The following is a 25,812-nucleotide window of genomic DNA, read 5'->3' as shown; positions in this document are numbered from 1 at the left end:
CATTATTATAAGAATCGATAAAATTAAAACATATTTCCATTTTTAACAGAACTTTGGTATTAGAAAAATGTGCGAAGGCACCAACTCTGTGACACATAACTGAAGTTCTACAGCATGGATTTTCAGTGACATGAGTCAATGATTTCTCCTGAAAATACCTCAGGCATTAAGTGCTAAGAAATAAAGAATGTAGGTTTCACAGCAACAGGATTTGCCACAATGTTTTCTTCTAACCTTTCCTAAAATACAGTTCGGTCAATAAAAATGCACAGGAAATTTCATTGTATTTGGAGGATTTTACAGTTGGATTTTAAAAATGGTTTTCCTCTGAGCTTTAAAGCAAAAAGCTGCTTTGTGCTTTAGAAAATGTCTTTATCTAATTTATTTCAAGATGTCTTCAATTACCTGCTCTGGCTGCTTCTATTAGGCTAATAGTTATATAATTAATCCAAAGTGCTAACAGTGGTGTGAACCTGTAAGAAGGCAGTCTTAGTTACAGCAGTGCAAGCTGGAATTTGTCAGGTTTTCACAAACAAGATCAAGCTCTCTTAAAAAACAGCAGCCTCAGATGCAGAGGTCACTGACTGGACATAAGGAATTCACAACCCATGAGCCTCCATTACACTTTGCAGATAAAATTATTTGAAATTTAAGAGTCATAAAGACTCTGAATCATTGCATAATTTAGGCTGGAAGGGACCTCTGGTCCACCCCAAGCCACCCACTTCAAAGCTGGGCTAACTTTGTCATGGCCTTGATGAGTTATGAATCACTCCCATGATGGGATGCAACCTGTCCCAATGTTTGAGAAACCTCATAATACATTTTTCTTTCACATGTGTGAAAATATCTAGTCAGAATTTCCCTTGCTGCAACTTCTATTCACTGCCTGTTATCTTGTCCATGTACCAAGAAGGTATATAAAACCCAGTGCCTCCCCTGCAACATCAGCTGCACAACCAGGGGCTGTCCTGCATCCAGTCCGACCTGACTGGCATGATCAAGAAGAATACCTTTTTATGCCCTTCCACTGTACCCCCTAGAGTCCTGTGACACACAATCATAATATAGCCTGGGTTGGAAGGGATGTTTAAGCATCATCTAGTCCAAACCCCTGGCAATGAGCAGGGACATCTTCAACTAGATCAGGTTATTCAGAGCCCTGTCCAACCTGACCTTGAACGTCACCAGAGACAGGGAAACTACCACATCCCTGGGCAACTTGTTCTGGTGTTTCACCTGCTTCACTGTTATAAAATTTCTTCCTTATATCCAGGCAAAATCTACCCTCTTTAAGTTAAAAGTCATCACCCTATGTCCTATCGCACTAGGCCCTGCTAAAAAGTTCGTCCCAGTTTTATTTCTAAGCCCCGTTAAGTACTTAAGCCCTCCTCTGGACCTGATCCAACAGGTCCGTGTCTTTCTGTACTGTGGACTCCAGAGCTGGATGTAGTATTCCAGGTAGGGTCTTACCAAAGCAGAGTAGAGGGGCAATTAAAATTTATACGCTGCCCTCCATCGGGCAGCCTGTAGTAGACACCAACCACAAGGTTCCCCCTGTTGCATTGGTCCCTAATCCTTACCCATAAGCTTTCAACCTGCTTGTGGCTATTCTTCAGATACATACTCCAGGTCTTCCTTTAATGGCAATGATGGACAAGCAGCAAAGTAATAGCTGAAGTGCCAGAAGAGCCTCAGTAGACTCTCCACAGCATTTTGGATACAAGCCTCTGAAAAGTTATGCTACTACCAACACCAAATGGATACTGAGTCAGATGACAAGGAAGTCATGTAAAAAACCCCACACACCAATATTAATGCACTTAGATTAATTATTCCCACAGAAATCAATTGCAGTCTAGGGCCTCACTGACACATTAGCTTTATTCAAGAGTACTTCAAAATCAGCCAAGGGATTCAATGTTTTGGCATCTCTCCAGGTTCCGGTCCTTACATTGCTCTGCTCTTCTGAGAGCAGGTAGAGAATCTATCCCATCTCTTCCACACAGTCTGACAGTATCCCAACACAATGCTTGCATAAAAGGTTTCCTTCAATACATGATGATCATTTAATTAGCATTCCCTATAGCACCACATAATTCTTATGAGAATGGGCAGATCAAACACATTTGTAAATCTATGCTTTAACATACCTCAATGCAAGCGAAGCACATACATCAGCTCTGTTCAAAAGGTACAAGTGCTACCTAGGAATGTTTCTAAAACCTGACTGCATTTTGAGGTAACATCTGCCTTTCCTTACCCTTGCTGCCATCCATGGGAAGGAAATCCAGGAAGAAAATACAGATGGGCCACAAGTAAGCTGCTGAGTTCAGACCATGTCCTTAATCTGGATGATTAGGTGATCCAGATTCTACGCTAGCTGGACCACCCTCATAGTCCAGGGGTCCTAAATGTCCAGGGGTAGCTAAATGCTCTTACAGCACCTCCACTGTGGCTTGGTGAGTTATCCTGCAAGGATGAATGGTGGGTATTGCTGCCCAGCTGTCACACTGTTGTATAACATTAATCAAGGTGCACCAAAACAGGGTGGGAGCTTCCACAACATAACATCATGTACTTTGAAAGAGTAAAAAAAAATAGCTAAATAAACATGTGTGATGATATTTCAGCTACAGGGGTAGGAGTTTATGCTTAGATGAAGATGAAGTGATTCAAAACCTGTCAAGTTGTTCCTTTTTCCAGGAAAGGAAAAGCCACTCCTAATGAAATCCAGCTCTACTGAATCTTATTAACTCATGTTATAGCTAACTGTTTTAAAAAATCTCTAGACAACTAGAAAAATGGCTTATAATTCAGCCAAAATCTTTTAAATGAAGATTTCTCCATATACTTCACACTCAGACTGTCCAAATGTGAAAATATTTTGAGGAATAACTTGCCATAAAATTCAGATTAGCAAGATCTCAGGACATAGGGGCTATGTTTATGCCAGTAAATTAAGCAGTGCCAGGGAATGCTCCCAAGCACTAGTAATTGATCATCTACACTATTAAATCACTGAAATGCTCTCTGGAACAGTTTAGCCCAAGTTAACTAATATTCTACCAAATAATACTCAGACACAGTCCAGGAGTTAGCAAAGCTACGAGTTAGCTTGGATGTTTCCAATGGACAATTTGAATACGGCCACCCTACTCTGAAAGGTAAGAAAGTTTAACAGTATGAGCCCTGATCACTTGGTGCCAGCTGGCCTCAGCACCAAAGAACAGTCTGAGGCACAGTTCATCTACTACAACAGGCACAGACAAGGAACATAACCCAGCAAAGCAGTGGTGAATGCAGTCTTACCTCACCGGTGCTAAGGGGTCACAGTACTCGTGAGTAATTCTTCACAGTGTTCAGCATGCTACTCCTGGTAGTCTTACAGAATGATTACTAGCACTTGAAATTTGCAAAAGACCAGAAAGAAAACAGCTGACATTACAGAATCTTTAGTATAACCACAGAGGAATAAACAGGAGAAATTTACACTGTTTTGGCACATGGCATGACATATTTCATTTCTATTGGGTCCATGACTCAGGTGTATCAAAGAAGTAGAAAGTGCACCAAGCACACATGGCTTCTTAAGCAGCCCTTCATGAAGTCCCAGCTCTGCTATCAGGATCACAGAGCAAAGGGCTTTTCTTTCTTCTTATTCTCTCCTCGGCACATGGATTCAAGGAAAAAAAGTCAAAACAGACAAGGAAAGGAAGAACAAAGCCATCACACCCAGCCAGAAAAAAAGACAACATAATCCAGCCCTCTGGATGTGTGCTATCTTTTGCTTTTGGGTCCTGTCTCATAACCCAGGATTGAGAAGCACTGCAAGTCTCTCCTGCCTCTTCCACAATGTGGATCTGCAGTATGGAGAGTAACTGTAAATGTTTAAAGGATACAGCTGTTTCATAGGATAAGAGCACAGGCAGGGAAATTAAGAAAGAGCAGGAGAAAATATGCACAAGCATGTGCACTGGAAGAAGAGTACATGAATAGGGGGAAGAGTCACAAAAATAAAGCGATACTGTTCACTGTTACTGTGAGCATACAGCATTCCCACAGTGGTATGCTACTGCTGGCTAGATCCTGTGGATGATTTCATCTGTCCTCTTTACTGTCTTAGTGCTTGTAAAGACATGACTGTATAAATTACCTTTCCAGATGTTATGTTAAACAAAACTAACAGCAGGCATGCAAATGACATTTTCTGAGACAGTATATTTTCCAGAAGAAAATCAGCTCAAGATGGGGTGAGGAATTAACTGAAGAAGGCATAAATGCCCTATCAAGTTGGTGTTAATTAAGAAGTATTTTCACTTTTCACTCTGTAACTGCTCCTTGCGTAACAGTTATCTAGGAGAAAACTAAAGACTTCATTTTTGTCTGAAAGACTGAATTTGCAGCACAGTAAGAGATAAAAGAAATTACGCTGTGAACTGGGAGTTGAGATAAAACCCTGCTTTGAATTAAAACTGTCCAGATAATTAAAAACAAAAAATGGTAGTAAACGATTCTTTACTGGAACAGAGAATAGTTCATAATAGAAAGCCCCAGGGTTTAATAGTTATACTCCTACTGTTGGAACCTACTTGTCAATGCTCTAGAAGACTAATTAAACATGTCAAAATTTGCTAATTATTTATATTCTTTATTAAGATAGGAAGAGTTTGACAAATTTCAGCAAAATCTAATTAAACAAAAACTGGTAAACTCATCAGTTTAGAATTAATGCCATTAATTACTTTCAATCACGAGAAAACAAACAGGTTTTGCACAGGTTCTGTATGGTTCTCTGACAACTCAAGAAGAGCCTCAGAAAGTACCATGAGAGCATCCGCTCAGTGCCTAGCAACCATTTGGAAAGCTGAGAAAATGCTTAGTCACATTCATAGAACAGGATACGGAAAGAGGACATGGAATTTAAAATTCACTTCTCCAGTAAAACACAGAATTTGGTTAACTTCCTTAAAAGAAACCTTTCAGAGGAAAGCAGTAATAATAAAAGCATATAAGCAGCATACGAAGGACTGGGATTTTCTGATGACTCTCTCTCTCATAAAAGACCCTTCCTACTTATCAACACATTAAGTCTTCCCAGGACCATGTCCTCCTTTCCTGGGACTAAGCCTCTCACAGAGCTGCATGTGCACAAATCTTTGTATCCAGTGAGGCAGAGAAGCGCAGTCCCCACCAAAAGCTCCCGTATTTGTCCTAGGAGGGACAGAGACTAGGTAACGATGATGAAAAGACAAAGTTTTCTCTGTAAAAGAACTAGATGTTCTCTCTCGTGGGTGTGTTCAAGAAAAAATAAAATTCCCTGAAGGCATACAACTCTCCAAGCCAGCTTTCTCTGCTGAAGACATCCCCTACCACCCTTTCATCATGATTAAGAACAGGGGGAAGAGTGGGAGCACAGAGGCTTAACATCACCCAAGCAATTTCAAAAACTGCAGATCTGCTACTCAGCACCATGTGAGGTTCAAATGAGTTCATGAGAAGACTGCAAGCAAAATAACACAGGAGAAGCTCTATGACAGGACAGGATTCCCACTGTCAAGCTGCCTCCTTATCCTATTGTTTGTGATTGTAGGCACCACTCACAAACTTCAAGTTGATGGATTACATCTTAAATGGGGTCAGAAGAAGAACAGAACATTTAGTGATATTAGTCTGGTGCTCTCCTCTGACTGATCCATTAATTTAGATGCAGGGGCATCTAAATTAATTACAGCAGAGGCAAAACTCAACACTGTTGAAAAAGAACACCCATTTCACAGGAAAATCCCTCCTGTATATAATCAAACTCTGAAATACACTAACATATTAGTAAACTAAATTATTAAGCAAAATTATAAAGAAGACTTAATATTTACAGCAATTGAAATAGCATTCATAGTTGTATTTGTCAGATTAGAGTCACGAGGACACTAATTCTCATCCCTAAAAACAGAAGTCAGCTGGGATTATTAAAGAATTCCCTGTTTTTCCTTTGTCTCATAGGCTACCCAAGTACATGTGGTTGGTTCTGATTACTTTCCTATATAACATTATAACAAAGAATAATTGAATTTATTATCATTGGAAAAGCCAAATTGATTGGGTCAGTGATCTTCTATTATGGTATGACAAGTCTTTTGAATAGTCCAATACTTCAAACAATTGATAAAATAATCACAGATGCTTATATTTGCTCTTGCTTTTCTCCCCTTACACCCTCACCTTAACAGTTCAAATGGTAAAAGCCATGTCTTCATTTTCACAAATTCTTTGCTGTGTCAGCTACAGACAGTCTGGATACATTTCTCTGGCAGAAACATTGCAAAAATCTATTCTAGGTCAACGACTTCCTTTGTCAGGATCATTCAAAGTATTCAGAAAGCTTGAAGGAGAAAAATAAATCACTAAGTATTGGTACTTCAGCTTTCAGCTCCCTAAAGAGGTATTGACTGCATTTATTGCAAAGAATTAAGAAGTAGCTTTAATGTAATTCTGTTCATGAATGTCCTTTCTTTGCACCTGATCTGACATAGCAAACCCTGTTACACAATCTCGCATTCACTCTGACTAGATTAAGGGCAAAACAATTGTCTATGTGTAATGCTGTGGGTTATATATGTGAAGTAATGTTAGTGAGATCCACATAAATCTCTGTGTGTACAGGACACCTGGCAGAACAAAGGTGCGCACAGATGCTATAATCACAAAGATAACTATGCTTTTTAAAGCAGTTCTATTAAATCCATTAAACTGACACTATTAATTAGCAGACGTGAGCATGTATGTGATTTCTCCTATGAAAGAAAGATTCATGAAGTTGCCTTGCCTTGAATTAGGTGGGGTGTGTGATTGAACACTGCCTACACATTTGAAGTTCAGCTGGGACCCCCACCACAGGAACTGCAGAAGGTATTTATATAGCAACAATCTTTTCCACTGCTCCTGGCTCTCACAGCGACATGGATCATTAATGGCAGCTGCCAGAGGATTGGCACACACAAACATCAGTAGCATCATTCCCTGCACTGCCAACAGGCAGGAGCTTAGGCTGGGAGCAAGCAAGGGATTTTGCCCCAGAAGATCCTCTTACGTCCTCCCTAACGTTCTGCAGCAGTTCAGCTGGAGAGGTGAGCACTGCCTGCCAAAGAGTGTGGAAACAAGGGATTTCTCCATCCCAGCTCCAACAAAGGTGTAAGGGAGAAAGAGGATCTGTCAGAAAATAATTGTTCTCTCCACAAAACAAGCAGCAGGCAGGGTTCTTTTGTCATACAGCACAAGGGAAACAGCCAGCAAGATAAAAATGTCATTTTCTTTCACAGCTAAATTCATCAGTATTTTACAAGCAAATGTTTAAATGTACAATGAAGCCAAAGTACAGCTTTCTGGAAGCATTTCTGATTTTGAGTGGCTGAAACCAATACAGTTCATTAGCACTGTAGAGAGATGCTGATGAAACTCAACATTTGCCGTGACAACTCAACAGCTGAGACAACTCAGCAGTTCAGGACCTGAGCAGAAGCCAGGCAGGAGCCTGTGTCACACAATGCTTAGCATCTCATCAAGTCTCGCTCCCAGACTACCACACACCAGAAAAAACCCCATGCATTGCTCACCTGGGTTGTGTAAAGCAGTCTTTCTGAGGGTTTTTTCCCATAAAGTTTTAAGTGAAACAAAACTAAGGGGAGTTGCAGGAAATTCTACCCATTCCTTCCCTCTAATTAAGACATAGGCATTAGTAAGATGCTGCTAATCACACAGTATGCCAGCGTGCATATAGATTCTTACATATATATGTTTTATTTAATAATACTTTATAATTCCTATTATAAAATGCTTTAAATTTTATTTTTAACATTATTTTATGGGGTTTTTTTATCTAGTTGTGACACTAACTCACTGTGTCATTTATCCACTGGAAGCTCAGTATCTTAAGCTTACTTACAAGGAACAATGCAGAAGCTCACACATCTCTCCTTGATAAATGACATCTGTCAGAAGCCAATGATCCCAGTGCACAGGATACATAGTACACTTGACAATGTGAGCTAAACAACAATGAAGAACTACTTTTTACAGTCCACTATTTTGTGACAAAAGGGTTTAGATTGCAACCAGTTTGGACTGTAATTTGCTTCCCAAGAAAAGATTCTGGAAGCATTCTGTGCAAAAATTGTTTTATGTTTCTTCCTTCCTCTAAATCCATTATTTTTCCATGGAAACAAATATTCTATTCTGTAACTTATGCAATGATAATTACACGAACTAAGCCAATTATAAATATATAATACATATGTTTGTATCAGTGCTTTCTTTTAGCTAAAACATCAAAAACAAAATACACATAGCATTTTTCACTTGGATTTTATGTTCTAAGATCCCAACCGAAAAAAGCCTAATAAAATATATACTGTTTTTTATAGTTAACTCAGTAGGAATACTCACAACATGTGAGCATCTTTGCAGAAATAGTACTGATGAAACTAAAACTGTAAATGTTATACAAAAATATATTAACCTGTAATTACACTACAATTTCTGATAACAATTTTCCTAAATAACCTCTTTCAAATCAAACCTTGATCAACCACCCCCAAGATTCTTTGCAGAATCCACATTCCAACATTATTCTTTAATGTCGTGTGGGAACAGCTACGGAATTATAGTGGAAATGTGCACGCCAGCATATAGAACCACCATCTGAGGAGGACTGCATGTATTACCACCAGTAGCTTAGTTATGGTTCACAACAAATCAACTCATTAATTAAAGAATTCAGCTGTATTTCCTAGAGAGAAGTTTGAGAGAGAACCCAAGGGTGACTACAGAATAGCTGTTGCTTTGCAACATGCAAAGGATATTTATGGATTTATTTTGCAGAGTTAAATCTTTACTGAAATTAATAAGCTATTAAACAAAAAAGCTATGTGACTGCATAGATTTTTTAAATGGCAAAACAGTTCATTTCTAGGGAAACACTGTTCTTATTAATTTACAAACATTTTACAGCCTTTATTTACATAAATTCAGAATTTTACTTGCACTATATGTCACATTTTCTAGCCTATTCTTTATTCTATGGATTTTTACAAGGATGCCTTTCAGTGAAGCACAGCACAGCAACAGAAAAACCCAGAGATGGTGCAGGGACTTGGGTAGTTGAGTGAATTAATGTTACTCTCCTCAGTTTGGCAGCTGTTAACACTTCTGCAACCAGTACTCTCTTCTCCTATGCGCTGAGGTGGCATCTGTGAACACCACAGTGCTTATGACTTTACTCCTCCAACCCTGGAGCAGTAACATGGCCAGTCTCTCCACCACAAGAGTAGGGAGGAGATCAGTGGCAGCAGTTTCCACCTGACTGACACCCATTGACCTTCACCATTCCAGCTACTGCAAAGAGTGTGAGGTCCATGGAGGTCTAGACCAGTAAAGAGTCATCTTCTGTGTGCAATCTCAGCTTGTTCCATTGGTCATATTTTAAGAATCTAAGTCAAAACAAAAGTCTGTGATACCATAGCTCATTCCTGTCTTGGAATAAAAGGAGGGAAGACACAAAGAGGCCAAAAAACTCTGACTCTGCTTGGGCATGCTGACACTCCTATGAAAAAAGCCAGGTAACCTTAAATATTCAATCACTTTTTTTTTTTTTTTTCCTTCTGAAATACCCACCTGACTTTCCCTTTGGTATTTCTAAGAACAGTTGCAGCAAAATTTTGTGTAACACCAACCAGACTGATTCCATCCACTTCCACAATTTGGTCATTCACTTGGATCCTTTCAGGGGAAAACATAAATATATAAATAAATGTGTGAATTGTTGGTGAATTTTTAGCAAAACTTAGCACAGAGATATCGTTTTAGTTTATTTTAAACAAAGACTTTAAACAAAAACTCAGTCATAAAACAACTGAGGTAAATATGCAAAATTCATTCTTCCTTGCACAACCACATCTCATAAATCCAGCTTCAAAGTTACCATTACAGTTAAAAGCATCAATCATCCAGTCCCTTTCCTGGTATATAAAAACAGCAACGCAAACTCTTAAATTTGTCATATGAGTTAAATTAAACAAGATGGTTGAACGGTTCTTCTATCATTCTTTCCTAAGCCAGTCTTGAAAAACAGAGTAAGACATAGCTCTGGTATTTCACGCTAATGGAAAAAAAATGCAGCATTTAACTAAAACAACCTGCTCATCTGTGGAGAAAAGAGTTTGTGTATCAGACCTAACTGTGACATACTCTCTTCAAATATTTCACCTAACTTGCTCCAAAAAGATGAATTCCCAGTGTAAATATGATCTTGCTGCACCCAATAAAAATAAAGGCCTTCCACTGTTTTAATGAGGACTCTCTCTGAAACCAAACGCCTATTCACAGTCAATAAACTCTTTTGGTGAGGAAAAGTTAAGCAGAATAAAAAACATGCTGCTTTTATCTGAAGCAAGCACTGATGCAAAATCCCTAGAGCAGGGACTGGACTCATCTGGATTACAAATACTTGGAGAGAGAACTGCTATACTAAAATGTCCTCTAGAAATGCATAAACTCCTATAATTTCAAACATTATTAAAAAAAGAAAACCAAACCAAAACCACCCCCAAGATTCTTTGCAGAATCCACATTCCAACATTATTCTTTAATGTCGTGTGGGAACAGCTACGGAATTATAGTGGAAATGTGCACGCCAGCATATAGAACCACCAGTCAAAACTAGTAAAACGAAGTAATTTTCAAGTGCTTACATGAATGCTACTTATCCAAACTATACAGTTTACAAAGGGTCCAAGAAATAGTTATGAAAAAATCCTAATTAAATTATGCAAATATACCCAAATCAAGTAACATAATATCTTAAGATATCATAGTGGTAAGACTTCTTTTCAAAGAACAACAGAGGCTTCAAAAGAGGGCAGAAGAATTTTGATTTGGAGCACTAATTTCTTTGTCAAGTCTGAGACAGGCAATGCGTTGCAGTTCTACATGTGTTAGAGCAGTATCTGCAGTTCTTTGGACTCCACTGATGAATAAGAAGTAGAAGATTTATTCCTTTGGCAGCCTCATACCACAGAATGCCACTGTATTCTGCGCAGGATCTCCCTTCTGTATATGAAAAAATTATCTTTGTGACAGCCTATAAACTCTCATCTTGAAAATCAAATCAGGCATTTTGATCTCAAAATCTTATTTCAGTTTTCACTGAACCATTTCATAAATACACCAATCACATTAATATCTATTGTATGTCAATACTGTAATTTTTTTTTTTTTTTTAAATTTTTAGCAAACATGAGGTGCAGTCAGATGGATGCAGGAGTTCCAAGAAAAAAAGTTTATGAAGTTGGTTCCCAGTGAGTGGGAAGCCGTCATCCTCTCGGCTGAAAACTAAATGGTGGAAGAACAACGGATTCCATTCTTATGCCAGTTTAGCTACAACACTTTACAGTGTTCTAGCAGTGCTCATACGGACACATAGTTATAGTATTTCAGGTGATGAAACCTCATGTTAGTGAACTGTTGCCTGCAACTTTGTAAGTGGCTCTATCTTGATCTACTGCAATTCAGTCTGATTTCATCTTTCATGCACATTTTGTATCTTCTTTCTTATTTATACAGCTTCTAAATTAATTTCCAACTATTTTTTATGGCCACTGTTATCCAAACCTCCTATCTTCCTATACATACATATTTTTAATTATATATATCAACATACAAACGTATCAAAACCCATATAATGAACTTAATTTTTCTTCAAATTATGTAATTACATGCAATTTAAAAAAGAGGTTTTCTGCCTACTGCCATGCATCTTCTGTACTGCCCAGACTAAAACACTCCCACAGCTATGTTCTCCTGGCTTCCTTCCTCTTCCTTGGGCATCCCCTCCCTAGCCCCACTCCAGTCACAGCTCTATGGGGCTGTAGCCTAGCCCTAATCCCCCAGACAAGCCACCCCAGGCACCATCTAGATCACAATATTGTCACAGCCATATTCTGTGGAGAACCTGCCCTGCAGAGTCCCCTCCACCAAAAGCTCAAGGTTTCCTCTGTCTCTCAAATCTAATTTCAAATATAAACAAAATATTAGGCTCAGGTTAGCAAAGCCTGAATTACAGATGTTTAACTGCTTTCATCATTAATGAAATTGGTAATTCTGACAATTATTTTCTAATGCTCATAACAAATCTTTGCCTATGTGAAGCAGCACTTCAATGAGGTAGCAACTACAGAAGTGAACCAACTGAAGTTACTTGCATAATTACTGCTCTGTACGATTCACTGAAAAATTTAACCTATGAAGAGACAATGTTTAGGGTATTTTTCGAGTTAAGAACTGTGTAATGTTTTGAAACTGTTGTTCTCAATGTTATCAAAATACTTTAAAATGTGAATGACTCATCACCACAGTAATTTGAAAGAAGCAGCTATGAATTCATCCAGTTAAAGATTTTATTTTTCATCTTTAGTCTAATTATTTTTTCACATTTTACACACTATTAATAATCTCTCTTATTACTTACTAACATGCTTGCCTTTAGATTCATCTCAAAGCACTCTCCCTGGTTAAATACTGCCACACAACGCCTTTTGATATGACAACTAAACGCAACATGAATCAAGCCAGTGGTGCTCAATCACTGAGCAACCTCTGTACAGATTTTGGGTTTCCATGGGAGGCATGTACTTTATATCACAATTTGATGGGTCTTTCAGTAAAAGATGGGTGTTACCCTACACGTAGTGTAATGTTTTAAATTGTAGTTTCAGAAGAGCCTGGTTGAAGATTGCTATGTGGTTATTCAGAATATCTGATGCAACTCCTGAAATAAAACTATATTTTCTGTTAGGAGACTTTGTTTTGATATCAACGTTAATGAATAACTAGGCTTGTCACAAAGATGAGGTTAACAGGACCCTTTACAGTTGATGCACTTTATTACAGAACCAGCTGCTCCTGACTGAGAGGATTACATACCCCTTTCCCAAGTGAATGATCAGCCAGGCTCTCAAAGAGAAAATCAGAGGGCTGTTTCTCAGCTGACTGAACATTCAGCCAGTTGAAAACCAACGCAAATATTAGAATGGTCAAAGAAAGATGTCATTTTATTCTTAGCTGACAAGCTCTTTCAGATGCCATCTAGGGAAATGAAAGAAGAGACTTGTGATTGAACATTAACTTCTGTAGCCCACTCAAACATGTAAACAATGAGAGCAACAGAAAATACAGATTATCATAGACCAGTAGTGAGTGACTCTGATTTTCAAATAGAGACTTTCACAAAGAATGCCAGTTGTGATCTTAACGCCTTCTGGCTGACCTCAAGCATACCTTTCAGACAAAAAAACTCACTTAAATTAAAGGTAATGGATGAAGTCATGACATCTGAAGGTGTCAGCTTCTTCACTTCTCTTCATAATTTTTAAGCCTAAACCAGTACTTGGCCTTCAACCTGGTATCTTATTGCCAAGATCTGTAAAGATACCTGCAAAACCAATCTAGTAGAGGGTATACTTCAGTAGTCTTAGAGTGATGTTGTTAAACTTTGCATCCCTCTGCCATGTAGAGCCTTCTGATTTAATTTGTGTGGGGTTTCCACAGACGAACAAACTTTTGTCTGGTTGAAAAGTTATAGGTGTTCATCAGTAAAGAACACGTTACTGCACTACATATTTTAGAAGACAGCATCAACTTTTTAGAGTTTATTGTTACTCTATTTACCTGTGCACGTGTTTGGTATTACATCTAACTAATATAACAAATCATTAATGGTTAAAAATAGAAGTAGAGAGGTGTATAAACAGACTTAATTGCTAATGGATCAGCTAAGTAATACATTATTTGCATGCAGATTTAAAAAGGGTTATGCACTGGGACAAACCAATAAATTACATGGGTTGGAAGATGTGTAAGAATACTTTTCATTATTAAACGATTACACAGTAAAGTGTTTTTCTAACTTTCAATTAGATAAATTGGCCTGATTGTGGCAGGTATTATGTAATACACAGATAACTCTGTCCTGTATGATAGGAAATGTTGTATGTTTAAAAGGAATTCTTTAACCTGCACATACCAAGTAAGCAATTCTAGAAGCAACCAGGATTTATATGATTATCATACAAGACTTACAAACACCAATGTACTTCTTTAGAGGGCAAGATTTATGGTACAGCTTCCTATTCCAATTGGTGAACACACTTTCAATGCTGCAGGGGTGAAAACTGTACTCTGGTACAGAAGAATATGCATAGAGAGAAATACAAAGCAACAGCCTGTGTTAGTAAACTTGAAAGGAGGTGTATTTAGTAAGAGTTTAAGCATTCAGATACACTAATTATTTTCCTCAGCAAATGTGAAGCAGAAGTCTTTTTCGTAAGTACTGATTATTTAAAGCTTTTTTGAAGCCAAAAGAACACATTGGAGATCAACACCTTTAAAATCTAAGCTACGATCAAAAGTGATAGACAATTTTGAATCACCAGCTTTCCTTATGCTAAAGCATCAGGGTTTTCAGTAGTCATGAACACACATCTTTGGCAAATCTGTTCTCCTTAAGGAGACTGTTTAACCGTATGTCTTGTCATAACCACATCAGGTATTTGGGCCGTACCAATGAAGTCTTCAAATTTTACAGCTTTGAGTTATCATGACATACTCTGAGCAAACAAGTCTTCCCTATGAAAATCGTAACTGATACTAATTATTGCTGGGAAGGTTTCCAAACACTGGGTCTGGTTTACCTGCCATCTCTTTCTGCTGCCCCACCTTCTGTTACTGTTTTGACAAATATTCCCAGTTTTTCGAGGCCTGCATCTGCTCCAACTCCCATTCCAATAATGCTTATGCCAAGTCCATCTTCATCTGTGAAAAAGGCAAGTAAAAGCAGAAACTTCTTACATTTGATTTGTACAGTTATTTGATGATAGGTAAACATACATGCTTTGGCTCCTCCTGCTTTCCCATGTCACTGCCATTAATACTCTTTCGCTTCCTTTTAAGAAATCTATTTAATTACACACACAAAAAGTTCACCTTCACCCTTATGAGGAGCTTAGAACAACAATCAAGACTTTTACTCTTCCAGTGGTGAATGAACACATCACATCAAACACTCTGTAAAATCATGTGTTAATGGAATGCCACAAAACAATTCTCTTAGGGAAGTAAAGAACTACATGTCTTGAGCTGCTTCAATTCCTTTTTGAACAATTCCTGAAATACAAAAAGCCAACGTGACTATGACAGATTCATGGGAATTCATATTAGGCTCTGTAGGCATGTGTGGACTTCCTCAGACTTGCAGATCAGTGTCACAGGAACTGGAAATGTCACACAGACCATGTACCTTTTTCTAGTTCAACCGGGAAGAGCTCCAGTTTTTCCACACGCTTCTCAAGTTCATATTCAGCTGATGCAGCCACTGGGTCAACTTCATCATTTCTCCTGTCATAGTCCTCATTAGAATATGTATTGAAAACCTGTGGAAACACAACAAAAATCACTCAAATACTGACTCAAAAAAGACTTCCAACTTACGAAAATAGCTACTGCTTTAATCCTGTGATTTTACAGAGTTTGAAAAGGCTCTTCAAAGACATATTTCTCTTGTTCATTCAAACTTCAGGTTTTTAAATTTGTGCTTTTTCATTTAAATAAAGCACAAGTATGGCTGCAAAAGTCAAGTGAGTATAAATGATTTTTATTGTTTGTGATTATAAATGCAGAAGGTGATACTGAATGACTGAGTCAGTCTATACATGTCAATATTTAAAATACTTAACTCATTAAGAATGCACTATTAGTAAAGATTCAGAGACATGAAAAAGCAAAATACACTGAAATTACGATCTGTATACAGTTTCTGCTTCAGTCTTTACTCCTAATGAAGTTCTAATTTGAATTTATCTAACCAAAGCTAGACCTGAAAATTGCTGATCTACATTTACATTGGCAGTTATGCTCCATACTATATATTAACTTTTTTAGGAGAGCATCATGCACAGCCATGGGTATTTTTTAAACTAACCAGGTTTACAGGTTTATTTCAGCTCTAAAGCAGTAATTTTAACATCGACTGTATTAACCTGATTATATTATTTATGCTATTTTCTATCATACTTTCAGCATGAATACAGCCTTCAATCAGAGATTATTCAAACCTTCAGGAACTTTAAACAGTCAGGAAAAACATATTTTCGTATTTTAAGGGGTCAAAGTTTGCCAGCCTAATTCACTTAGCTGTCCACATTTAGAAGTAATGAAAGTATACACAAAAATAGTGGTAATAATTTTAATGAATTTTAGTTCCATGCATATATCATATCCATTACTTCTTATACAGGAAAACAAGTCCTCTTCCTCTTTTACAGACACCATACAGAAGACACAATTATATAGCCATGTTTTTCTGTATCATTATTTTTCTTACAACATAAACCACTGCAAAGTGCTACATAGCTACCTATATATTCAGAAGAACAAGCCTCGCTCGGAGGCTTCTTAATGACTGCCATTGGAGCAAGCATGCCAGCTTGCTGTCCAGTCAAGGACAGCAGCTGGACTCATTTCCACTTGAGGTTTCACCTGCCCAAAAAGCTGTTGGTGCACATCATTAATTTCTTTTAAGTAGTAAATATATTAAAGATGTAATACAGAAATACTATTAAACACTATCATGAGTAGAGTGACTGTGTCATGGCTAGCACAAAACTACTGAAAAAACTTCCTAGATTTATACAAAGTAGTGGTCAAAACAGAAAAAGATGTTTGTCAGTCCAGGGAAATTTAAGTTCTGTATTTTACAATGTGAAGCATTTGCCTCTTCCAAGACCAAGAAAATGAATAAATGTTTTACAGGAATCCACAAACCTATCTCACATTGATTTTCAGTAATACTGATGCAAGACAAAGACTGTTTTAACTAAAACATGTTCCTAAGAAGCCTTAATAAAAACATCCAAATGCTGATTAAAGTAAGTCCTGTACTAAATACTGCCCAATCCTGCTGGATATTTTATGGTGCTTTAGTATGTGTAAGATTGGAGAAAATACACTGATGCAGAAATAAGCATAACAAAATGTACAATTTACTTGGTTGAAAATAACCTGCAAAATCTATGTCCAAGTTGTGTCCACACAATACACAAACAGAAAAGCCATGCAAACAGCCAATCCCTTCAAAATGTAAGTGATCACCTTCAGCTCCTTCCCTAAGCTTCTCTTTGTAAATGCAATAACTGCACCTGCATCTAGTATTTTGTAAAGACCTTGAATGATGTATTAATTTCTCCCCCTGTTATTAACCCCACTGGGTGTTTGAACTCCCAGTTAAAATGGGAAACAAAATGCAGGGTGTCCATACCTGCTTAACAGCCTGACAAATGAGTTCTGGAAAGTCTTTTGTTATTCCATGTCTTTCGCAGACCTCTTACAGAAGATACGGCCACCTCAGTGTACCCCTGGCCTCCTGCTTCTCAAAACACTTGAAGACAGGAAGAATAATTAAGATGGTTTTCTATGTAGGCCGTATCAAGCTAGAAAACAACCTACAGACCTAATGATGCTATCCTGTATGTAGTGAAAAAGAAGCAGGTGCAGGACAGAAGGTCATCCTATTTATCTCTTGATTAAGATGTACTACTCACAACAACCATCTCTAAACCTGAACACGAGAATAGATCAAACCAGTCACAGCCCACACAACAGCAACAAAAAGCCCTGCAGCATTCTGGTGGGAACCTCCCCTGGCAGCTTCCCTCCCTCTGGTTTGCAGTCAGAGATGACTATGCCCACCAAGGGTTCTATACTCTGCTCTCATGAGACCTCACTTGGAATGTTGTGCACAGTTCTGGTGTCCTCAAGATAAAAAGGACACAGAGCTGCTGAAGCAAGTCCAGAGGAGGGCCACAAGGATGATACAGGGGCTGGAGCACCTCCCGTATGAAGACAGGCTGAGAAAGTTGGGGCTGTTCAGCCTGGAGAAGAGAAGCTGCATGGAGACCTCATAGCAGCCTTTCAGTATCTGAAGGAGACCTATAAGGATGCTGGGGAGGGACTCTTCATTAGGGACTGTAGTGATAAGACAAGGGGTAATGGGTTCAAACTGAAACAGGGGAAGTTCGGGTTAGACATAAGGAAGAAGTTCTTTACTGTAAGGGTGGTGAGGCAGTACAGGAGGTGGAACAGGCTGCCCAAGGAAGTTGTGAATGCTCCATCCCTGGCGGTGTTCAAGGCCAGGCTGGACAGAGCCTTGGGTGACATGATTTAGTGCGAGGTGTCCCTGCCCATGGCAGAGGGGTTGGAACTAGGTGATCTTAAGGTCCTTTCCAACCCAAACCATTCTATGATTCTATGATTCTACATCCAAACTCAACCTCATTCATGCTGACACCAAGCAAAATAAGGAGCAATCAGTAGAGCCAGACCCAACTAAAACATTACTGAGTGAAGGTTTGCCCACAAACCTTTAGGTCTAAAATGCAGCACTCATGCAAACAAGACCAGGTTAAAAACAACAACTGTTTAAACTGTGAGTTTAGTTTGGAGTTTGCTCTCTCTCATAAAACATGATGAGGTAGACCTGTGTTTTGAATGTGGAACAGGGATAGATGTCCTCAAGAAAAATGGAGATACAGTCACTAGCTGCTGAAGGATGGCAACAGAGGCAGATAAATACTGCTTGCTGAAGACAAAAAGCAGATGAGGGAGAAATGTATGGAAAAAATATGGCACAAAATGAGTTTATTTCTGGATTCTTTTTCCTTATATTAACTGGTCTTGTTCTTTCCCTTTTGTTCAATGACTGGCATTAGTATATTGTGGCAGCAGTTTCAGATTTGTTGCAAAGTTAGTGGATAATTTTCTTTCAAAGCATCACATCATATATTGTGTTCTTGTTTGGGGTGATCCTTCTTGAACTAGATTAGACAGAAGAGATGGCTTCTTGGATCTTGCTCACTGCTGCACATGAAAAGGGAACTAAAGATACTGTTGGTGGTGAACACAGTTATCATTCTGTCTCCAAATATATCATGCCACTTTTATCTAGTATCTTACCTAAGCATTCAGTCTGAGATTGTAGGATCACTGATAGCATCTAGGTAAAATAATCTATGTTTCCTACCTGGCATTAACTCACCATCTTTTGTACATTGGTCATACGATCTCGCCCACTGCCTTCAACATATCTTTTGACTAGAGGAAGAAGGAGGATATTCTTGTATGCCATTTACCTCATTTTGCACAATCACATTTAATGGTTGACTGATTCTATTAAACGAATCTCTGGGTGTTAAAAGGAAGAAAAGAAAATTTGTGCTTGGCAATTTTATTTCTTTGTGAAACAGTCTATCCACCATAGTAACGAACTGCTTGCTCAGTACAGTCATGAGAACTGTCACTCAAGATTTTACATTGCTAAAAATAAAACAGTTATAACTTTTTCGTTAAAGTATGGTTAACTTGATTTAAGTAGATCTACTTCACCACATCTGTTGCCACGTGTTTCCTAGAGTATGTGTGTAATTTCAGACTCATGGGAATTCTCCCATTTCCTGTTATTTAACAGATTTGGTTATGTTGTCACAATGGCCAAGTACCCACCACAATAAAGTCTACTGAGCCATTACTTAAAGAAAATGCGGTTTTTTTCAGGAAAATCTCTAGTTGTAGCTCTCCAGATATTTAGGGGGGGGGAAAAGTTTCCATGGAATTCACCTGTGATGTTTACAACAACAATTGCAATCCAGCAATAGTGAAAATAAAAAGCCACCAGCAGTGGTGACAACACAACAGATATCCATGCTTAATGTGTATGTCAAAACAAACAACCCCCAAAGAACTGATACGCTCACTACAACACTGCTGTTAAGAGAACACACTTCTGTATTCTCCCTTTGGGGAAGGGAGTAGGTGTCACAACCACTACCTCACCATAATGATGCCACGTAAGATGAATAAACTACTGCTTTTCCTCAACATATTCTTATTTCTGAAAATTCAGGATAAAAGGTTTTGTAACTCTGATGTGCTAAAGGTCATTTTGAAACTGATGCTAGGCATGGAGTGGTTACTGCAACCTGTGATCCTGACTTAATCACTGCCATTACTGTATGTGCTGCTGGTGGCCACCAACAAGCTGAGCTTGACATCATTAGTTAATCTTCAGAAGTACTCTCTAGCTAATGCAGAATTGTCAAAGAGCAGAAGACAGCACCTGCCAGCCAAAGAGACTGGTATTGCTTGTGCGAACAGTAAACATTAACGAAATCTCTTCTCAAACCTGCACAACAACCTACCTACCTCTTTTCCTCCCATCACAGTTTCTGGCAAGGGAAAACAAAGACACCTATCAGAGACACCTCCTGTCCCATTATGGAGAACTGAGATTTTCAGGCACACCTGCAGGCATAAAGACCAATGCTATTAGCCTTGGGATGATCCCAAATCCTCTCATTTTTTACAGCTATCAAGGCAAGACCAAGGTCAGAATTTGGGTTTCCTGGATCTTGTATGGAAACAGGTTCCAGAAACAGCAGTCACATACTGTAAAGGGACTAAATGTGACTTTCCAGTCAGAAACACCCAATGCTCACTGCTTTAGTGCATGATGCTTGCTTTAGTACATATGAGAAGCTCCATCAGAGTGATAACTAGTATTATTAGCCTTCCTGGGTACCATTTTCAAAACTAAAAAATTTGGAACACCTTTGTTCCATGCCTTCTTTGCAGACAGCACAGCAACCAAATGCATCATCTCTCCATATATCCTGGTAAGAAGCCCTAAGAATGATAAGGTCTTCTTTTGGCCATATCTCATTACCATGCAAACATCCAATGCAGGAAGATGAACAATTACAGAACTACATTATAGTTATATCTTTTCGTAAGTCATCTCCAGGGTGTGCTGTGTATTTGCTGGAGGAGTCACAGAGGACTCTCATGTGGAGGTAACAAAACTTGGCACAGACAGTGTCCACATTCGAAGAGGGTGGATCTTAGAGCACAAACTCTAAAACTTTCTTATCACCCATTTTCTTCTCTCAGTGAATTAACAAAAATGTACAAACACTAAAGAGAATTAACCAACCAGGCACTATGATGCATCCTTTGGCAACCTTAATTATAATAGGTTAATAATATAGATTAATTGTAATAACAAGTTCCTTTGGGTGGTTCTACCACATGCACCCTTTTGATTTTGGGGAAGATGAAAACCCAGAGGTTGTCTTTAATGCAGACATGGATGGAAACCATAAATATTTTGTATCAGAAGCATTATTATTAATTACAGTAACAGCTGGAATTTCAGACAAGTTTTGTTGTGATTATTAGCAAGAAACTGAAAAAGGAAACAGTGGCTAAGTCATTTGGACACAGGACATTCAGAAAAAGACTAAAGTCAGTACTTTCTCAAGAAGTCTTTAAGTCTAGAACAACATGCAACAGCACCTCCCTACCCTCCGTTAGGAGGAACAGGTACCTTTGCAAGGTTGCTGCCAATTTCTTCAGAGTAGTTTTACAATCACCTCTTGTTTTGAATATACTGAACTGGACTGCTGGGCTTCCTCCACTAAGGATGAAAAATTCTCTTTTGGGGACAGAAGTGAGGAGGAACCGTAAGAGTGCTATAGGAAGAATCAGACATGCATGAATATGACACTGACATAAAGTGTTGTACCTGAAGCATGAGCTGTGATGAGTACCCCTGCACTGCACCCTAGAAGGGCAGGAGGCAGGCACAGCACTGGGGATAACCTTCCTGGCTTTGCTCAAGAGAAAAAAAATCACAGTTTGACCATTCATTATCTTCTGCTTGAAAGTCTCTACAGTGTATCTTTAGGGAGGAGAGGAAGTTCTGACACCTGAAATAGGTGACTTCTTTTCTTTTTTGAAGAGTCTTTTCTCTACAGTATGGTCGCTTTGTCACAGTCAAAGGGAGTGAGTCACTGAGGAGAAGCCACCACAGGCTTCCTCCAGCTTTCCTGGCTTCACGCTCCCCTAAAGCCTGCGTGGGCATCAGCTGTCACTAACGCTTCACAGGGAAGCACCGAGGAGACAAATCTTCCCAAGAAGCAGGGATGAGACACAGATGGGAATTAGACAGTTGCAATACTGAAAGAAACCAAGCATCTTAACACAAAACTAAGCTTGGGGTTTCCCTCAGAAAGCTATGCAGGAGAAATAGCTGCTTTCAGCTATGATGAGAGGACATACCTACTCCCTCTCTCTGAGCTCTTTGCTGCATTCACTACTGTTAAATCAGAAGGTCCTTCTGTTTCAGCTCAGAGGGGCTGCAGGGACTGAAAGTAACCCAGCTAAAATGCTTGCATCCTTCCAAGAAGGATGCCCCAATATATAGCAGTGCATTGAACTGCTCTTCCACTACAAATCCCTTACCTGACCATTTTAAAATCTATGCAGCTCAACATTGACATATTGGTATAGATACATGGTACCTTAAATCAAGTAGAATGTCAAATTTTCAGATTTCTCTTTTTTTCTGTCATCTCAAATTTTCTGCATACAAATACCATTTTTACCCTGTGTTTCTGCTACTTAGTTCGGTTTCAGGTGTGACTTTGTTAAAACACCTGTTTTCGTTACGTAAATTCCTAGAACCAGTAAAGTTTATTATTTATTTTCATTTATTATTTATTTTCATTTATTATTTATTCAGTTTGTGCTTGTTTTATTGCTGATGCACCAGTTTTGTTACAATTCATGTCACTACTTGTCTACATAGCAGAAAAATGCAAAGTAACTGTTGCTGTAAATGATATATGGGCCCCATGTGAAAACTTCATGCTGTTACTCATAATTACAGGTCAGAGTAATTAGTAAGGATGAAAAAGCCCTGGACCTGAAGAGCAAAACCAAAAGCAAATACTGATCTGCTCTTATAGAGTGATTTCTAAGAATGTAAAAAATTTTCCTGATCATTATTTGTCTAAGGCTGTTTCATTACAGATAAATGTTATATTACACAGGAGATTAAGATCTCCTGAAAGTACTAAGTTTTTGTATTAGTGTTACCTAAAAACTTGCTCCTTGAAGGTAAGTCAAATTTTTACTTAGATAAGTAAAATAGAAGATAAGTAAAAATTTTTATAGCAGGAAATAACTCTCAGTTGAAAACATCCTATATTGTGTGTGCCACTCTAATGGGGATCTACGAGAAGATAGAAGATGCTATTTTCCTTGAGCAAGTTTTCCTCACTCTCTCTGAAGGGCTTCTTTCCCTTCTGAAAATATCCAAGGTGAGGTGGGGGGGGGGAAATAAATAATCCAGATGTTCCAGTCTTACAAAACACAGATGAGTTCTGAAAAGCTTCTGTTCTCCAGACATCAGTTCTCATTTTGACTCCATCAGTGAGCCACCAGAGCTGGTACCTCCTTCACAGGGAGAAACAGATACCCCTGACTTCACCTGTGCTTTTGTAATGTAGTGTATTTTTCAAAGCCTCCCCCTCCTTGCTCCACAACAGTGTGTATCACTGAGCCAGTCTAAGGCTACCCCAACACAGGCATCTCTAGTTATCTGTTAATTGCAATTGAAGCCATTGCCAAGCAACGCTCCTCTTTCAGAGACTTTGGAACATAAGATCTCTGCAAAGCAACGAGTGCCAAGACAATACTTCAATAAAGCACTTAACAAAACAAAACCATCTGAGATGCAGCCTACCCCATCACTACTGTCAACAGCAGTTCAGAAACAGGGAGAGAGGGGGTTTCCTGCAGTTCAAGAATGAGTTACTCCAAGTGCTTTTAGTGACAGCAAACTCCTGGTGAAAGGGAATTGCTCCTAGGCCGTAACCTTGACGAAAACAAATTTCATTGTGGAATAATGTGAACTTTCTCATACCGCATCCATTTAGGGAGGATTTAGGGTGCAAATCCTGCTAGAAAGTGGGAGCATAGCCCTGCACCACCAACTCCTTCATAATTTTTAAGGGACTTGAGGACAACATAAGCTTCTTTGAAAACAAATTAATAGTTACATATTTAAACAGCTATACAAAATGCAATGCTGGTCTCATAAACACTGAGGACTTTTTGTTATCAACACCTACTGTCCCTGTTCACAATCTTGATCTGGCGCACAATAAGAAGGGGAGACTAAACTGTCTCCCATGGGCATGATTCCTTGCAGACTAGGATTACTCTTTGGAGCAGCAGTCCTACTCACATGAAACTTCAGGAACATCGTGTCATGAGAAACACAGACGACATGAGTAATTTCTTTCTTTTCTACACAGGCAACAAATTATGGCCTCTAGGCTGCTGACAGCAAGTATGCCTCTAAGCCAATCCTGGAAAAACTTCAGCTGTTTTCCCATAACAACCCTAAAACCACCAGACTGTTCACTCATTGGCAAATACCAAATTACGTCAAAACAAAAAGATTGAGAGTATTTCTCTGCTCTTATTTTTTTATTAAACTCACTTTCCATGCTTTCAGTAAGCAACCCTTTGTAGAGTGTCTAAACATTAGACTTACCTTTTGCTGAACGGCAACCTAAGTAACTCAACTTGGTCATCCTGAAAGGGTCACCCTGGTCAGACTTAAAAAGATTCACTGGAATCGAAACGCGGCTCGCATGGACTTCGCAACTTGCACAGCTATTAGGGTTGCTGCATCTCAGTTTTGTTGTAGTGAGTAAAACAGTATGGTGCACTGAAACATGGAGTTGACAAAGACATCTGAATAGTCTAATCTGAATATTCCTGGAGGGGTTTTTTCCATATAAAGACTGATTACAACTCTGAGGTGGGGTTTTTTTTTTTCCTTTCCATCTTTCTTGCTATTATATTTTTTTATAACCATTTTTACAAAAGGGAAATTCCAATACTATCCTGTTTTTCTCTTACATTAATGGTACACGCTAAATGATTTTCACTGAGTTCTGATGAGCTTTGCAGACCTGGGTCTAAATCTTCTTGGTCAGTGGGTTGGTTTTTGTAATGCAGCAGCTTGGAAGCAACAGTATAATACCATAAATAAATGACTAGTGAGGTAACTCCCCTGAGTTTTACTGATCAAATATGAATCCTAAGGAGACTTCTTATGTTTTGTGTACTTCACAGGTACACTTCATATGCAATTCATTCCTTCGTCCTGACCTTGCCATTTTTTTAACTTTACTTTGTATTACTGGAAGTTACTGACAAAAAACCTAAATCCTCTACTGTCTATTTTTGGTCAGTGATCCACAATGCAGAAATAGAGAATAAAAATTAGAAAAAAATACTCTTCTATTTTTCACAACAGTAGCTTGACAACTGCAGGGAAAACGGCCAAGAGAGAAGCTCCACCATACTGCATTCCCATAAAGCTCAGCATTCCTTAGAAAGTCTCTCCTGCCAGACTTCTTTCACAGATTCCATACAGATAAGAGACCTAGGTACTGCAATTTAACATGTTACTGGCTACAGCAGTGCAGTACTCACCTTTAAACCTTAATGGCTTTGGCTGACTATAACTGCTCCCCTGCCTCGGAGCGAAGTAAAAAAAATTGCCTACACCTTGGGAGTGTCTCCATCCAGTAGAACAAAGAAGCAGCTGCAACAACAGTACATCAAGAGCCACGCTATACAGAAAATTACAAAATTATCAACAAGAATATTTAGGAAGAAAATCTGCTCCCAAGCAGATTTATTTTATCACTCTTCTGGCAATCCTCTCTATTGCCAAGGTAACAAACCAGCATGCTTAAGAACTCACTGTATCTTTGAACATGGAAATAAGAACACAAATGCGAATGTAGCGAGCTGAGTTTGACAAATTAATTATAATACAGTACAGCCTCAAGT

General features: G+C 38.6%; 1 protein-coding gene across 1 annotated transcript in view; it reads right to left on the bottom strand.

The window, feature by feature from the left end:
* The window catches only part of PPP1R9A (protein phosphatase 1, regulatory subunit 9A), a 109,834-nt gene that overhangs the window by 21,105 nt on the left and 62,917 nt on the right, over nt 1-25,812 (bottom strand). The window contains exons 2-4 of the mRNA XM_010020027.1: nt 15,347-15,479; nt 14,742-14,862; nt 9,670-9,774 (exon numbers count right to left, since the gene is read on the bottom strand). Of these exons, the coding sequence (XP_010018329.1) occupies nt 9,670-9,774; nt 14,742-14,862; nt 15,347-15,479 (359 nt within the window). The remainder of the gene's footprint in view (nt 1-9,669; nt 9,775-14,741; nt 14,863-15,346; nt 15,480-25,812) is intronic.

The sequence above is a fragment of the Nestor notabilis genome, unplaced genomic scaffold, assembly GCF_000696875.1.
Source record: "Nestor notabilis isolate BGI_N333 unplaced genomic scaffold, ASM69687v1 scaffold14328, whole genome shotgun sequence".
In the NCBI taxonomy this organism is placed as follows: Eukaryota; Metazoa; Chordata; class Aves; order Psittaciformes; family Psittacidae; genus Nestor; species Nestor notabilis.
This window is presented reverse-complemented; position numbering and strand designations above follow the sequence as displayed.